The sequence below is a fragment of the Empidonax traillii genome, unplaced genomic scaffold (genome assembly GCF_003031625.1).
Source record: "Empidonax traillii isolate 1590-97213 ecotype Southwest subspecies unplaced genomic scaffold, ASM303162v1 scaffold1078:size286220, whole genome shotgun sequence".
NCBI lineage: Eukaryota > Metazoa > Chordata > Aves > Passeriformes > Tyrannidae > Empidonax > Empidonax traillii.
The window spans coordinates 39,752-56,738 of record NW_020956271.1 but is presented as its reverse complement, the minus strand read 5'-3'; the positions used below and the strand labels follow the sequence as shown (position 1 = coordinate 56,738).

At 56.4% G+C, this 16,987-nt stretch overlaps 1 protein-coding gene across 5 annotated transcripts in view; it reads left to right on the top strand.

The window, feature by feature from the left end:
* Nucleotides 1–16,987, top strand: part of CHD6 (chromodomain helicase DNA binding protein 6) — an 85,738-nt gene that overhangs the window by 33,929 nt on the left and 34,822 nt on the right. For all 5 annotated transcript variants that reach the window (XM_027904705.1, XM_027904703.1, XM_027904702.1 and 2 more), the window contains 6 exons: nt 7,731–8,230; nt 11,861–11,999; nt 12,532–12,681; nt 15,429–15,494; nt 15,968–16,026; nt 16,373–16,490. In XM_027904705.1, the coding sequence (XP_027760506.1) occupies nt 7,764–8,230; nt 11,861–11,999; nt 12,532–12,681; nt 15,429–15,494; nt 15,968–16,026; nt 16,373–16,490 (999 nt within the window). In that variant the 5' untranslated portion in view covers nt 7,731–7,763. The remainder of the gene's footprint in view (nt 1–7,730; nt 8,231–11,860; nt 12,000–12,531; nt 12,682–15,428; nt 15,495–15,967; nt 16,027–16,372; nt 16,491–16,987) is intronic.

Sequence of the window (16,987 nt, the reverse complement as noted above, 5' to 3'; positions counted from 1 at the left end):
CTTGTGAAACCTGTCACTTGCCTCATGAGTTAGGAGTTTTCATGGCAGGTTGCCTTGTGTGCTGGCAGAGGTGGGACAGGGGTGCCTGGTTACCCCGAGAGCAGTGATAAGTGATGGATTCCTCGAGGGCTCAGCAACACCATCGTTCATGGCTGCCTCTGCCATCTGTGTCCTGCTTGTCCCTGGGCACTGAAAGGTCTTGTATTCCTTATTTCTGTCAAGTTCTGACTTGCTGAATAACGTGAGAAATATTGAACTAAAATAAATGCAGTTATCCCAGTGCCTGTAAATCTCCTTGTTCTACAGTCGTGGAAATGCTCCCATCCTGCGTGGACTGTGAGAGCAGAACAGCATTGCTTACCTCTTGGAGAGATTGAAAGCCCTGTGACCCCTTAGCTCCTACCTTCTTCTGGAGGTTTCTTCTGGCCCTTCAGCCTAGGCTTGCAGGTGGTGGGAATGCCCTGTGGTCTGCAGCCGGCGGTGTGGGAATGCAGTGGGATCAGCCCAGGGCTGCAGGCACTGTGTGGCTGCTGAGCAGCTCTTGCAGGCCTGTAGGAGGATCTCTGGGAGCTCTACTTGCCTTTGCTTCAAGCACTCACTGCATAAAATGAAAGACTTTCCTAAATTTCATGTGTCTGTTAAGCAAAAGGTGAGCTTTGCTCGCTGCAAATGCTGCTGATGGTTGTTATCGGAGCTCCTTGGGGCAGGAGCAGCGTCCTGAGCAGTGGGAGCCAGTGCAAGGAGACAGGAGCCGTCCGAGCCTAACGACACTTGTGAGTCTGTCCCAGGGGTGTCCATGGGCTGCTGGTCCATCCTGGGCTTCTTTCTGTCACGGTGAGACTGTCAGGTGTGATGACCCTCAGAGCTGGGGATGCATGGAGAAGTTTTGGACACCTGCTCTGTAAGGATAAAGGGCAGGGGGAGCAATGAGCTGCCAGGGTGCTCTTTTGTACCCACGGCCAGGAGCATGGTCCTGGTCCTCTGCCATGGTCCAAGGGCTGCACTCACATGGTCCAGGCTCTCTTCCCATGCTCTTTCCTTGCCTGCCTTCCCACTCTGACAGCGAGGACTGAGCAGGGAGGGCAGCCTGGACAGCCCAGGGCAGCAGTGTTGCCCTCTGCCCCACCTGTGCCCTGTTCCAGCACAGTGGGAACACGTCCCGCTGCCGGGACCGTCCTGGTCACGAGACAGAGCTCCCCGGCCGTAGTTGTTGCAGGCTGCGTCATGGTGGAGCGTGTCGGGAACAGAGCCAGGCCCCACCTCCGTCATGCACATCCCATGGTGACTGCAGAGCCTGCTCAGAGACATGATAGAAGGTGGCACTTGTGTATTTTTAGCTTCTGCTGCATTGCTTTAAGAGCTGGAAACGAGGGGTGCGGACATCCAGCAACCAGAACGCAACAGCCCGTGCTGTGCGCGCCGCTGGTGGGGATGGCAGTGGCTGCAGAGGTCAGCTCTGCCAAAACCCTCTGTGAAAGACGCTGCCTGTTGTGCTCCCGTCAGGCTCTGCAGCCAGCTGTGCAGATAAACTGGGCTGGGGGCAGGCAGCGTGACCATCTCAGGGAGGCAGAGCTGTGCCACGGTGCCCATCCTGGGCTGCTGGTGCCATGGCAGCCTGGCCGGTGGCTTTGGTCGGGGCTGTGGGGGGAAACCAAGCAGCAGGGGTGCTGGGCCACACCTGGGCATCAGTCTGTGCTTAAAGAGCGTGGAAGCCTTTGATGGCCTCTGCAGTCAAAGGACACTCCAGGTACAGAACAAATCTCTTCGGGGTTTAAGCCATGCCCTAGACTCAAATGCAGGGCTTCTGTGGGGCTCTCCTGGCGGGCTGTAGGAAAGCCTGACCAAGCCTGCAGCAAATGGGGTTTGAATGGTCCTGGCACTTGGATGCAAGGTGGCATGTGGCATGGTCGCTGCTGCTGGCTGTGGTCACACTGCCCAGCAAAACTGTTGTGTGAATGTTGTCGTGAGCCTGGTAGCCAGGGCAGCTGGATCTGCTCTTGGCTATGACCATGAGAAGTTCTCACCTGTGGCCTCCTTGCTGGATGGAGCTGCCGTTCAGGTCCCGAGGCTGTGGCAGAGCTTTGCTCTGCTGGAACACTGTGCTCTTGGAGGGGAAAGTTTGCAGGGTGGGCAGTGGGGTGGACGTGAATCTGTTGGTCCTTTTCCCTTCCCGCACCCAAACTCGTGCAGGGTTTGGGTATGGATCAGGAGTGATGCTGGCTGGTGAAGAGGCTCCAGCATCCAACAGCGCTGATGCAACGTCTGCTTCATCCCCATCATACATCCCAGCACTGCTGGCCTGTGACTTCTGCCACGTGGGTCCAGGGGAGCCTCTCTCTGCTCCTGCCTCTCCCAGATAGCCCGTGGCAAGTGCACAACCTGTGGAATCAGTGCCACTTTTATGGGGCAGCAGATGTTGCTAGGCTGACTGGCCACGGGGTGGGAACCCAGGAGCTTTGGAGTCAGGGTCTTACAGGCCGTGGAGGTAGCAGGGCTCTAGATGTGTGATGATTCCCTCCTGGCTGGGCAAAAGGTGCAGAATCTTTTGCCCCATCCAGTCAAGCCTGACCTCTTCTGCTGTACCTCTCCCAGGTGCTTGGGCCCAGTTTTCTCTTGTCTTCACCCAGAGCTGCCTGCTGCTCTCCATTCTCACTTGCTTCTTAGGACTCTCATCACATAACATCCTAGTGTCATCCTGACCCCCTGTCCCTAACTGCACTGTCCTGCCCCCAGTTCCCTCCTTCTTCCTCACCCCTCTCTTCTCTTTGCAGTTTCCTCTGCTCTTCCCTTTGCAGGTACCTGGCGCAGGCAGGTGAGGGAGAGGGTGAGGGTTTCCCACCCGGCTCAGACCACAGGCAGTCCCAGTGGCCTGAGCTGGTCCTTGTCCTGAGCAGGTATGGGGTAACAGTGCTGAACTTCCCTGCTCCTGAGCTCCTGCACGTGTGCCAAGTAGAGTTTGTAAACTGTCCCTTTACATCCCTGTGAGCTTTGCTGGAGGGCTCAGAGAGGGTCAGGGGTGCTGTGTGACCCTCATGGGCTGGGGTGGCTGGTGCATCTCACAGGCTCAGCAGTTTGGGAGAGAGGAGGGAGCCCTTTGAGGACCAGGGGTAGGAGCAGCTTTGTCTCCCGTCTCCTGGTGGTGTTTTCCCCCACCCCTGAAGAAAAACTCAGGAGTCAAATTGAGACTGTAAATGAAACAAATTTCCAGTTAAGGAAACACACTAGTAAGGCTCACCCTGACCCTGGCTTTGCCCTAGAATGGGTTGTGCAATTATAAGTGCTATCTGTTAGTCTCCACGGCTCTCTGGGGAAGTTTCAAACATTTTTGCCCTGATCTTCTCTTTGACACTAGTTAGACACATGGGACAAGGCTTGGCGCTGCAGCAGATCCCAAGGGACTGTATGAAATGTAATTTATAGAAGATTCCTCTGTGAATAAAAAAAATTACAAACGTTACATTAAAGTGTATTATGGAAACATGAAATCATTACAATCATCACCAAAAAAATGCCACTTGAGAAACAGTGCAAAGGCAGGGTTCTAAGGGTAAAAAGTGTTCTGGGGAAGCAGAGGCTGGTTCTGTTGGGTACCAGATGTTCAGAGATGGACATCACCTGCTGAAACCTGGAAGTCATGACCTTTACTTCTCCCCCACTCCAAAATACCCCAGAAGCAACGAAGCTGCATGCTTAGGTAGGCGTGTGCAAAGACATGTAGAAGGGACAGTTGAACAGAAAATGATGTTTCTCTTAGTTAAATTGTAGTAAGAAAAAGGAGACATGCTCTGTGAATTTAAAAGTAACCTTGTAGCAAGGCAGGACTACGTATATTTTTAGGAACCACTAAGGACACAGAGTCTAATAACAAGTCTTTTTTCAACCATCTCAGGACTAAAAAGCCTTTAAGAGGAGTCACAGGGTAAATAGGATGTTGAATGAGGGCTTGTGGAAACTGAGCACTGGCAGAACAGCTCAGTCAGGAAGGCTCCCTACCCAAAACCATCCCTGATGCCAGAGATGCCTTTAAATTAAAGGGTTTGATAAAGACATTTTTGAGCAAAGCAATGCAAACCACCTGCTTTGATGGTGTTTACTCTGGATTTGTAAGCCTGGTGATATTTGGGAATTGCTAATAATGTTGGGGCCATCACCCATCAGGGCCACGTTATGGAAGGGAAGGGGGGGGCAAATGTGAAACTAGAGGCCAATAGGTTCACTTGGATATTGAGTAAATAGTTAGGAATTATAATAAACACTTTATATCTGAAAATACTACACTGGTAAATAGTCAGCTTGGCTTTTACAAAGCAGAGTTAGTCCTTGCAATCTGCCAGGGGTTTTAAAGATAACTGGATCACAGGGCTGAAGTTGGGCTGGGCTGGTGCAGGGCTCACGGGCTTCCAACCAGCTGTTGAGAATATTTCTCACCGAACGCTCTTAAAGAAGTGAAGTGTTGTCCTGATAAAAGCTCTTTCTGTAAATTAGTGACTGGTTAAAGGCAAGGAAGCAAAGTACAGGGAAGATGTTACTGCTTTTACAGTGTGGATCGGGGAAGAAAGGTGCTGGCTGATTCCTGCAGTCATCTGAGACCCTGAAACAGAAAAGTCTCAGAGTGTGCCCAGTAAAGCCTGTGGGGAACCAGCCATGCGCATGCACATGTTGTCACTAGGGCTGTCCCTATTCCTGGAGGAGACTGTAAAATGCTGCCTGCCCTGCCCAACTCCTGCCCCCTCAGGGTCAGAGCGCAGCCTAGAGCATCCCCCAGCTGGTGCAGAGCAGGGCAGAGCAGCCTGCCTTGCCCACCGGCTGTGGGAGCGCCCCAGGGCTGCGGTTTGCTGGGTTTGGGCTCCTGCAGCTGTCCCTGCTCCTGCCCCGTGAAGGGGCTCTGAGCGTGGCAGTGTCACTGCTGGCCCCGTAGCCCGTTCACAGCCAGGGACAGCCCGGGGGCTCGTGGAGATGTGTGTCTCAGGCCACTCAGCCCGAGGTTGCTGCTGCAGCAGAGCCTCCCTGCTGTCCCCATCAGCGTGACACCAGGCCTTCAGCCCCTCATCCTTCGGAAGTAGGGGTGGTGTTCCCTGGGGCAGCAGCACGGGCACAGTGAGCTCCTGCCTGGCACAAAGAACCCGCCAGGCTGCTGCAGGCAAGTGGTGAGGGTGCTCTGGAGCCATGCAGGAGCACAGATAAGGCTGGCACTGCTTTCTTAGTCTTTTCCTGTTGACAAGAAGCCAGGATAAACTGAACCTCCTCAAGGGGAAGTAGAAAAAGCCCATTCCCTGGCTCGTGGCAGTGAGCCAGGCTCTCACAGCAGACTGTGCTTGGCAGTACAGTCCTGTGTGGATGGCCAGAGCTTGCTGTGGACTTCAGAAGCATGACATGGAACATTTTCCCCTCAAGACAAACCGGGAAGCCTTGGGAGCAGTAGGGTTTCTGGGCTGGCAGCACCTTGCCTGCACTTGGTGGGAAGCAGCCTGGTGTCCCTGCCCTCTGTGTGTCTGCTGCCTGTGCGAGTCCTGGCCATGAGCCTGATCCTACAGGCTGGCATTTGATGGCCTGTTGGTGGCAGAGCCTGTGCCAGAGGCTTCTGGCTGCTCCAGCTGGAGGCAAGTGCTGCTGACTGGGACCAGCACTGCTGCTGGGACACAGCAGGCCTGATGCCCCCAGGGATCCCAGGGCAAGGCACTGACACTGAACATTAGGAAAGCAGACTGCCAGCTCTTCGGGGAGATTGTCAGTGGGATCCCCTGAGAGACTACCCTCTGGGACAAGGGAGTGGAACAGAGCTGGCAGATCTTTCAGGAAGCCTGGGTCGGGGCAACCCCCAGTATCAATCCAGGCTGGGAGATGAACAGATCAAAAGCAGCCCCGCTGAGAAGGATTTGGGGGTGCTGGTGCATCAGAGGCTGGACATTCCCCATCTGTGTGCACTAGCAGCCCAGAAACCAGCCATCTCCTGGGCTCCATCAAAAGCAGCGTGAGGGAGGTGATTCTGCCCTTCTGCTGTGCTCTGGTGAGACCCCACCTGCAGTGCTGCCTCCAGATCTGGGGTCCTCAGCACAAGAAAGACATGAACCCATTGGAGCAAATTCAGAGGAGGCCACCAAGTCGATTAGAGGGATGGAGCACCTCTCTTACGAGGAAAGGCTGAGAGAATTGTTTTGTTCAGCCTGGAGAAGAGAAGGCTTCAGGTTGACTTAATTGCAGCTTTGCAGTACCTAAACAGGGCTTACAAGAAAGATGGGGAGAGACTTATTTTATAAGAGCATGTAGTGACAGGATGGCAAGGAGGAATGGATTCAACCTAAGAGAGGGTAGGTTTAAATTAGATATTAGGAGGATGTTCTTTGCTGTGAGAGTGGTGAGACACTGGAACGGGTTGCCCAGAGTTGTGACTGCCCCACCCCTGGGGGTATTCAAGTTCAGATTGGATTGGGCTCTGAGCAATGTGGTCTAGTGAAAGGTGTTCCTGTACATGGCAGGGGCTTGGAACTAGGTAAGGTCCCTTCCAACCCAGGCCGTTCTGTGATTCTGAATTGTTCCATCTGACCCTCAGCTGTGAGATCTCAGGAATGCAAGGCTGAGACTGATCTTGTTGCACAGCCAGTGGGCTCAGAGGCAGCATCTACAGTGCTGATTTTCTCCTGGCCCTGAATGTATTCCAGTTGCTTGGGTGCCCTTTGATGGCTGCTCCATGTAGTGGGATGGTTGCTCTCCCCCATCCCAAGGCAGCAGCAAGGGCCAGGGCAGAGCACTGCAGGGGGCTGCAGGCAAGGCAGGGGTGCTGACCAGTGCCAGCCAAGCCTACAGCCCCACTCACAGGTGGCTGCAGGGGCGTTGCCCCCTCCCAGTCTGTTTCATTTAATGCTTTTATCTAATCCGAATCAGAAATCCAAGTGCACAAAGCACCCTGTGTCTAGACCGCCCTGGATGGGCTCCAGCCCTCAGTCTGTAAGATGTAAAGATTTACATTCTCTCCCACAGCTCTGGTGGTACCTGGGGAACTGGATGGTGCTGGGGCTCTGCAGGGCCAGGGCATTGCTGCCAGAGGCACTGGCACCTCAGCACCAGGGAAGTGGCTTGTGAAGGAACCAGCACCCCTGGCCTGGGGCAGCCGTGGCTGTGGGGTGCCAGGGCGAGCACTGGCCCTGAACCCACAGGCACAGTGCTGCCTGCCACCTCCTGGGCCACTCACCAGCTGCCCCACAGCCTCCCTACGAGGAAGTGCCACCTCCAGTCTGGCAGGATGGGCCCATGTCTAACCCTCTTTTGCCCCAAGGTCTGCCTCATATGGAGCAGGTACCCACTTCTTGTTGCAGGCTGCAAAGCATCCTTAATTCCCTGTCCTTGCCCTGCCAGGACAATCCCTGTCTCTGGGCAACAGGCAGGAGGTGGCCTGGGCACATGGGTGTCTCTGGGCTCGGCAGAGTGAGGTCTGGAGTGTCTGATCGAAGGCAGGACCATGTCTGGGGCACTCACTGGGACCAGCTTGGGACCTGCGTGGGCTGGTGGGGAGGCCGAACAGCCCCTGTCAGTCACCTCCGTTGGGCAGGGAAGGGACGTCCTCCCTGCTGAGCTGTGTCTGCCCATGGTGGCCATGAGCCATAGTCCCCGAGGGACACTGCTGTGCTGCACTGGGGGATTGGAGCCTCGTGGGGCTGCGGTTCCACCCGCAGCACCTGCTGATTCCAGCTGTGCCATCCGCTTCACTCACCGCCTTTCTGTTCTCTCTGCAGCCGCCGACCTTAAAAGCGCTGAGCCTCTCCCCAATGTCGTCTGCCTGGGAGTGCAAGGCACAGGACACCTTTGCCAGCAGCGAGGAGCAGGACGAGGTGCCCCACCAGGTGACAGTGACGGCCACGAACACGGGCAGCCAGTGCCAGTGCCCGAAGGAGGAGCCCAGCGGGGCTCCCCAGAAGCGGACAAGCACCCAGAATGGGATGCAGGACAGTGGGGGCGGGGGCACAGGGGTGAAGAAGAAACGGAAGAAAAAGGATCTGGGAGAGCAGGAAGGGGGAGATAAAGCAGCTGTGGAGGTGAAACCAAAGAGGAGGAGAGAGCCTAAAGAACCAAAAGAGCCTAAAAAGGCGAAGGAGTCGAAGAAGCCGAAGGAGCCCAAACAGAGGGAAGTGGCCAAGAAGCCTCGCAAACCTCGGGAACCCAAAGCCCCGAAGGAGCCTAAAGACAAGAAGAGCAGCACCGAGCCTGCCCCCAGAGCAAGACCCAAGAAGAGCAGGTGAGTGGTGGTGTGGCCATGTCTCTGTGCCTGATGTGGACAGGGCTGTGGGCTTGCAGGAGCTGCAGCCTGGAGAGTGGCACTGGATGTGCTTGTGCTTGTGCTGCAGGCTGGATGTGCCAGTTTGGGAGGGCAGGGTGAGCTCTCTGCCCACGCACAGACAGGACAGGTAGGTGCCTTTTTGAGGATGAGGCCCTGCAAGACCCCAGATCCATAAGAGGACCGAAGAATCTTGGCCTCTTCTTGATGTGGCCCTTATGCTGAGCATCCTGGGACAAGAGGGACCTTGGGGTGGTGTCCCACCAGGACAGCAAAGTGCTGTGTGGCAGAGGGCCTGTCCTGCCTGTGTTGGGGCTGGGGCAGAGTGAGTGAGAAAAACATGACCCTGAACTCTGTGCAGCTGAGGCTCCCCGCACACCCAGGGGCTGGCAGTCTGCCTTCCCTCAGCTCAGGTTGGGGAGCATGGGGGAGCACATCCCATCCCGTGTCCCTCTCCTGGGTGGCAGGACCTGTCCCTCCTTGCAGCTGTGGAGCTGTGCTGGCAGCTGAGGCCAGCAGTGGGGGGAGGCCTGAGGATCCCTGGGACTGCACAGCCCAGCGCCGCCGCCTCCGGTAATTCCTCGTCCTTTTAATTAACAGGCTGATTGGACAGAAGCTCTGATTTCTTTTTAATTGGGGATGTGTGCACATAGCAGAGCAGGTCTCAACAGCACCATTGTCATTTGGTTTACTGCTGTGGACTGGTGAGAATAAGTGGTTTTGGAGAGTCCTGTACAAAGCAGGCGCATCAGTTGGAGCTGAGCCCTCCTCATGTACTGTAAATAATCCATGAGCTGAAAATATTTGCACTGTAAATGCAATTAGTACATGAGCCAGCTGGGAATTTTTCAGCAAAATCTTTCTTTGTTAGAAAACATCAATTTGGTAGGTCTTCTTGAGGACACTTCCCTAGGAATGGACTTTACAGGTCTGTGGGATCTGCCCACCTTTCTCTCACCGTGGCTGCCCAGGGCATGTGTGCAGGGTGAGGACTGAGCCCTGGGTCTTCCACAGCCCTGCTGCTTCAGAGCTCACTGACAGCAGATCCTGGAGAGGCCAGGCCTGCAGAGCCAGCACCAGGGTGGCCTTCAGTGCCGTGGGTGTGGGCTGGTGGTGGACAGGAGGAGGTGTGGGGAGCTCAGCAGGGTGAGAGCCAGGTGCCCAGAGGGTCCCTGAGCCGTGCAGTGCTGTCACTTCTGGTCTTCCTTGAGCCTGGGGCTCTGCATGTGTTCGTATTCCTGGGCTGGTGAGCCAGAACAGATGGGGGATGGATGGATGGATGGATGGATGGATCAAATGGACAGTGCCAGGAGGGTGAGGAAAGGGCTCCTCCAGGCCCCAAGGAAGGCTGCAGCAGGGAGATCGAGGTGGAGAGGGAAGGAAAGGGGCAAGAAAGGGAAGGATGAAGCCCATGTAAATGCAGCATTGGTTCCTAAGGAGGGCCCTGGGATCAAGGGTGCAGCTAGCAGCTTTTTCTAATAACATCTCTGCTCCACCAGTAAGAACCTGCCATACAGGCCATTCACAGAGGTCTGCCCGTGCAGCGGGAACTGTGGGACCCAACCAAAGCAGGGGAAACCTGGGAAAGAGGAGACCGTGGAGGCCTGTGCTCCTGAAGGCATTCATGGCTCTCGTAGGAGCTCGGTGCCACCCTGGCAGGTCCTTTGGCTGCCAGCAGTGCCCTCCCAGGGCAGCCCATGACCGTGTGACCTGCCATGGACAGGACACCTGCTGGAGGTGGGGCTGGTGGCAGGGTACCCCCAGCTGCAGAGCTGGGGCCTGCATGTACCAGGAGGGGTTGAAGGTGATCCACTTGCTGTGCAGGGCACCAGCAGAGCCCTGGTGAAGAGGCCACTTTGTGCAAAACAGACCATTTAATATAACTCTGTAACACATCATGCAGCCAGAAGAAACTGTGTGTCGGAGTCTGGGAGTTCCACAGGGCTCTGCACATTCCTAATGCTCTGTCCCAGTGGAACCTGAGCCTGTTTTGCTTCCTCCCACTCACCTGCACCTTCCAGGAGGACTTGGTACCGGTCCTGCTGCTTGGAAAGCCCAGCTCATGGGTCTTCCTTGCAGCTTCTCTGCCTCCACAGCCTCTCTTCGAGCCTCTTCTCAGACTTGCTTCAGGCTCTGGGTCTGCCACCAGCAAAGCCGCCTGTGGGAGTGTCAGGTGCCAGCTGTGCAGGGAGCAGAGCTGTGTCCCCCTGTGCCTCCTGCCCAGGATGGAGCTGGGGAGGTGTCTGGAGGCCCCTGTCAGTGCAGGGAGGAGAGGGGAGAGCAAGCAGGCAGGGTCAGTACTCTGTGCAGACGGAATGATTGCTGGGAGTCCTCTAAGTGGCAGATAATGGTAGCATAATTTCTTCTAAATTATTTCTAATCATAGTCAACGACTGGTTCATGAATGAAGCGGTTGTTAATTGTGACTTACAAATCAATATCCTGGGAGTTATTGCTCAGTGGAAGCAGTGCTCACAGAGCATTTTCAGAGCCCCTAATTCAAGTGTGGATGCATGGCCGGGGCGTTTTTGGCCTGAAGAGCAGATTTTTACCCTTACTTTTTGACAGTCCCAGGCAAGCAATGGTTTCTCTCATTAAATGGATGGCTTTGAAATTGGCCATTCCTCTGACACTGTGCAGGTCTGGATGTGGAGGGAATGGATGGCGGGGCTGGGAGTGAGGAAGGGGTGTTGCTCAGCCCAGGGACAGGCACCAGCACTTTGGAGTCTTTCCCTTAACTGTGTTCCTTGCAGAGGATAGGGATGGACAGGCATGCTGGGAGCTGTTGTTTCTTGTGCCCTGGTCCCGTTCCCTCGCACAGGCAGGTTGTGCTGGGTGCCAGGGGGTGCGGGTGGCCGCTACCCTGAGAGGGTGCCCTGGGGCTGGGCTCGTCTTCACGTGTTTCTCAGGGGGGTGGTGGGATTCACAGGAGCAGAGCCCAGATCCCCTCTGTGACCATCTGCTGTGATGGGCCATTGCACCTTTGGGAGTGAGACCTGAATCCATCTGTGTTCATGGCCGTCACGGGGCTTAACTTCCTCTGGCTGGAGGCACTGTGCAGTGTCTGCTCCGCTGTGCTCTTGGGAGGGGACTCAGTGCTATGGCTCAGGAAGACAAACCGTGATCTGGGGCAGCCTGTCCCTCAGCACAGGTGCAAAGGTTTACTGGGGTAAACTGGTTTACTGGCAGGGCTCTCTGACACACCCACTGGCAGTGTGGCCAGTGTTGGGAGTGCTGTTGGGAGCTTGCTGCCCTGGCCTGCTGGGGTCTGTGGTGGGGACATCCTTTTTGGGCCTACACTGGACCCCATGAGCTGAACCCCAACTCCTACAGCCCTTGAGGGGCTGTTCCCCTGGCTGGTGGGAGCCCCCAGGCAGGGCAGGTGGACCCTTTCATCCCAGTACTGGAACTGGATGGAGAAACACTTGGTGGTGATCAATGAGCATCACAAACTGGGGGTCCTCGGTGCTGGGGGAGGCCCCAGGAGCCTTGAGGTGCCTCTGGGTGGTCCAATGGGAGCAGAGCCCTGTGCCTGCTGGCTCTCCCCTGAGATTCCTAGGACAGGATCTAACTATCGTTTTGCCTTGGCAGCAAGGACACCCCTGTGGAGAAGAAGAAGAAAGGGAAGAGGAAAAATGAGATACCAGCGAACAGTTTGGATTTGGATCAGGATCTGCTGAGCCCATCCGTGCAGAGCCCAGAGGAGTCTGCAGAGTCAGCTGACAGCCAGGTATGTCCAAGCCCTCAGCTGCCAGTGGGGGAAATCCCAGCTGCCTCTGAGGGGGAAAAGAATTGGGTCCCTGGGCACAGTGTTCAGGGAACATATTCAGCAGTGAACATAGAGAGCTGGCTCCAAGGCCAGCTTCTGTCAGCCTGAAGCCAGCTGGTGGCCCAGGGTTGGGTGCAGGTCCCTCAGCCTTGAGTGTCCCTCTCCACCGTGACTCCGGGCAGCTCCCCTTCCCTGGCACAGCACGAGGAGGCAGGTTGGCCCTGCAACCTGGGGAGCTGTGAGCTCTGCATCTCTGCAGGGCCCCTCTGCTGCACACCCTGGGGGCTGATGGGGCTGTGTGGGTCAGGATGGAGACCTGGGCACCACGTTGGGGGTTATCTACAAGGAGAGCCAGTTCTCTTCACCACCTCCATCCCGCTAGGGCAGGGGGTAGCCTGGACATCCAGCAGCCCTGGGGCTTTCCCTCTCAAGCAAGGAGAGACACCTGGTCTGCCTGTGTCCCCTGGCACTTCTTTTTTCATCCTGTGTACAGAAACGACGCTCAGGACGGCAGGTGAAGAGGAGGAAGTACAATGAGGACCTGGATTTCAAGGTTGTGGATGATGACGGCGAGACAATCGCTGTGCTGGGAGCTGGGCGAACCTCCGCGCTCTCTGCCTCTACTCTGGCGTGGCAGGCAGAGGTAGTGCTGGGTGTGGGATGGGGGGGTGGGATCCGCCTCATGCAGCGTGGCCCGGGGTGTCAGTGCTGGTGTTCAAGCAAGTAGGGGGTCCCAGCTCAAGGATGGGGTGAGAGTGTGTCTGTCTGGACGGGTGCAGGCTGGCTTTGCAGGAAATGTGAGATGGGCAAGAGAGGTGTGCAGGTCTGACTGTTGCCCTCTGGCTGGGAGAATAGGACCTCTGGAATATGTCACATAGCTGGACACATCCCTGAAGAAGTGACCCTACCACTACCCATGCACACCTTTGGCTCTGGTCTCTGTAGCTTCTGTCTATGATTAGTCTACTATTTTGTCTGTGCCAGCTGAGGGCTTTGTAGTGCCAGGTCATCATTTTCTGCCCTGGCTGCTCTCCACTGGTGCCTTGGAGCAAAGTGATACCAGCTTGACACTTGCCAGCTGAGCTGATCTGCCGGGCAGTGTGGCAGGGACCAGCGGGTGCCACTGCAGTTTGGGCCTTGCTGTCCTGCTGCCTATGCCCACTAGTTCAGCTGGTGGGTGCTGGCAGCATTTTCCTGCCTGTCTGTGACTGTGTGTTGGATTCTGCAGCTCATTCCATTTCTGATCGTTAACAAAGCTGCCAGATATCAATAACGGTCACTAGTTGTTTTCACGGTGTTCTTGTAACCCTCTCTAGTCCCCTCTTCCCAAAGCTTTGGTGGGTGTTAGTCAGCTCTGTTATCCAGCCATTAGATAAGCCCTGGCTGATGATCCATGCCTGGCCTGGGGCTGCTGTGCACCCACAGGATGTGCTGCAGGTGCTGCTTCAGCTCTGCCCGGGGCCATGTCCCAGCTGGGCTCCTGGCAGGCGTCTTTCCAAGTGACATTTTCAAAGCAGCAGATAGATATGAGCTGCCACCCCGTTCTGCGCTCAGTTCTGAACTTCCACCTCGGTTTGTGCTGCTCCAGGTGAGTTGCCACTGTTGTCCAGTAGCAGCCAGGCTGGGTGGCTGCTGTGGGGCCTGGCCAGCCTGCATGGCTGGGCCTGCCCATGGCTGCTCCCACGGTCAGACCTGACCTGGCGGGGCAGGATGTGAGTGCTGTGACTGTGGAACTGCTCTGTCCATGGCCTGCACCTGCAGCTTTCCCCCTGGATCCTGGCCACTGCCCTCAGCAGCTCTGTGGAGCAGTGCAGGGCTCCTCTGGCAGCCTTCAGGTAGCCAGCAATGAGCCATGGACCATTGTAAGGGCTGTGGGGCAGTGTGGCAGCTCCAGGGCACTCAGAGTGGCTGTGGTGTGCCCCTGGCCAAGTTCACACAAAGCCTTTGTGCCAGGCAGGGTCAAGCAGAGCCCAGCAGTGCCAGGGTGGGTGCCTGGGCACGGGGGAACAGGCACTGCGCAGTGTCTGCAACAGGAGCACCTCCCCTCAGCCATGTTACCCTGGCGTGGGGCTGAGCTCCTCAGATAGGGCAAAAATCCCACTCTAGGCCTCAGATGGCTGCTGAGGGCCCAGACGGACCTGCTGTTCCCCTGCTCACTGTGTTATGGTGCTGGGCTCAGCATCCTGTCCCGCACACAAGGGTAGTGCCGAGGCAGCAGTCGGCTGAGGGCTGAGGATGGAAGGGTTGCTGTGGCCTTGGCTTTCCCAGGCACTTTCAGGTGAGTAGGCGTGGGATGCCCCTCCCTAGCATGCCCCAAGCCATTCTTTGAGAATCCATCTAGTCTGCAAAGCTACACCTCAGGGCTGCTTTGCCTTGGACCAGACTCTGCCTCCATCTGAAGGAGATGAACAAAGCCCTTCTCTTTTCTGCTCTGCACTGTGCTCCTCCTCCTGCTGTACCATCTCCCAAACAGGGCAGAACTGATATTTCTAATGCTCAAGCAGGCTCCATGTTTTTGGTGTCTGTCCTCTCCCCTGAAGCTTCCCGTGCCTCTCCTCTGCAGCACAGACAGGCACAAGCCCAGCTCTCTTGTCCCTTGGCGTTCGGTGGGGCTGGTCCTGGCGCAGACGCAGCCAGGAGAGCCTCCCCCTCCCTGCTCTCAGGGCTGGCAGCAGGACAGTGTGAGGGCACCTCCAGCAAAGCCCGTGTGCTCAGAGAGAGGGGCTGTGCTGGGAGCAGAGGGGATCTGCAGCCTCAAGGGGTGATTCCCTCAGGGGAGAGTTGAAGCCTGCAGAGGGAAGGAGGCAGCACTTGGAGCCTGCCAGGAAGAGCTGCATGGACAGTGGTAGGGTGAGATGCTGTTTCCTGTGTCCTGAGGCCGTAGCCAGGTGGCAGCAACAGAGGATGCATGTGGCAGGGCCCAACAGCCCTGCTTTCCTGGGGTCCTCGGGGCCATACAGCACTACAGAGCTGTATAAATGCCGGGGCATGTCCAAGATCTGGAAAGGAGAGTGCCTGGGAGCAGAAATGCTCGTGGTTTTCCTTCCTTGAGTCTCAGGGCAGAAGTGCCCAAGTTCCCTCTTCTTTTCTGGGAGAGTTGCCACCCTCTCCAGCTGCCCTGGTGTAGCTGGAAAGACCCACAGAGCAAATCCAACAGTGCTGTGGCCTGACTTCCCCAGGGAGGACGGGCAGAGGGTGAGTGTAGCTGGGCAGGCAGCACTTATATCCTCACACCCAGCAAGGGCTCCCCAAGCACAGCTCTCCCAGCTCCCACTGCCAGCTCTGTCTGCCCAGCTGGTGGACTGGGAGAGAGGCAAGTAGCTGGTCTGTGCTGGGAGGTGCCAGGGCATGTGATGAGCCAGAAAAACAGCTCTCCTCTCCTGTCCCCAGGAGCCTCCCGAGGATGATGCCAATATCATTGAGAAGATCCTTGCCTCCAGGATGGTGCAGAAGGAGGTGAGTGGCAAAGATGTCAGTGGGGCTGGAGGTCCGTGGACAGAGGAGAGACGGGACCTGGCTGCCCCATGCAGCAGGGACATGAGATGTAGCAGCGGTTGGTGCTGCCATGCTGTTCCTTGCCCTCGCTCTCCTGGTGGGGTGCTGGGGTGTGCCCACCTTTCTGGGCCATGGATCAATGTGATGCTTCTCCTGTCCTAGGTACCAGAAAGCCTCTGGAGAGGAGTCAGTCCTGGGCTGATGCCCAGGAGGTGTTTGAGTCCCCCATGGTCAGGGGTGGTCTCACACCATGTTCTCAAGGGCTATTAGAGCTCTGGGGCAGCAGCACGAGTGCCTGGCTGTCCTCACTGTCCTGGGGCTCAGTCCCTGGAGCCTGTGGCCAGGGAGGGGATGTCTGCCTGCACCCAGGTCACAAGCATGCCTCCCCAGTTTCTGCTCAGGCTCTGACTGTTGCTGCCTCTCTTTGGTTTCAGGCTCATCCTGGAGGCCTGACATTTGAGACGGAGGAGTTCTACGTCAAGTACAGGAACTTGTACGTGTGGTGTTGTGGTGCTTTGTGCCGTGGGCCCTGTGCATGCAGGAGCAAGGACTGTGTGCTCCCACCTCCATCCCATCCCCAGCTGCAGGCCCAGCATCCCTGTTTTCCAGTCTCTGTCCTCCTTAGGCAGCCATGGTGGTGGGAAGCAGGGAAGCTGCAGCATCTTCAGTGCTTGGTCTTGCCCTGGTCCTGGGCTGCAGCTTTGCCCAGTTTAGGGTGCCATAGGCATGGGCTGGGCATTCTTTGGATCACCAGCAGATCCCTGCTGCTCTGTGTGGTGGATGGGATTGGGACCAAAGGCATTTTGGTCACATTTGGTGACTTTTTTCCTCCCCTGCAGCTCCTACCTCCACTGTAAGTGGGCAACTCTGGAGGAGCTGGAGAAGGACCCCAGGATCTCCCAGAAGATAAAGCGCTTCCGGAACAAGCAGGCTCAGATGAAACATATTTTTACAGAGGTGAGAGCAGAGCACGGGGAGCAGCAGTGCCTGACCCTGAGCCCGGGGCAGGGGCTGGGCACTGCCCCTGACACCTCCCTGCCAAGGCCAGACCAGCTCCTGGGCCCAAGGCACCAGGGCTGAGGCTGAGGGTCTGTGACAGTGCCTGGACACCTGCGGTGTCACCGCTAGAACGATGAGTGGGGTGACAAGTGTGACTTGCCAGGCATTGCCAACTATGGAAGTGTTGCTCAGTGGGAGGGAGGGCACTGTGTGGGGCTGGGGGTGCTTCTGTGGTGGAGCAGAGATGCTATGGGAGAGAGGGAGCTATAAATATCTGGGCTTAGAGCAGCTCCTGCCTGCTCTGCTCTATAAGCAGATTAATCTTGCTTAGTATGAAAGGTGTTCTATAATTTATCTTGCTGCTCCAGAGATAGTTGTTGGATCTCTTCAAACTGCCCCTTGCAAGTGTAAATCAGGCCAGTAGGCTATGAAAATTCCTCCATTGTAGCTGGAAA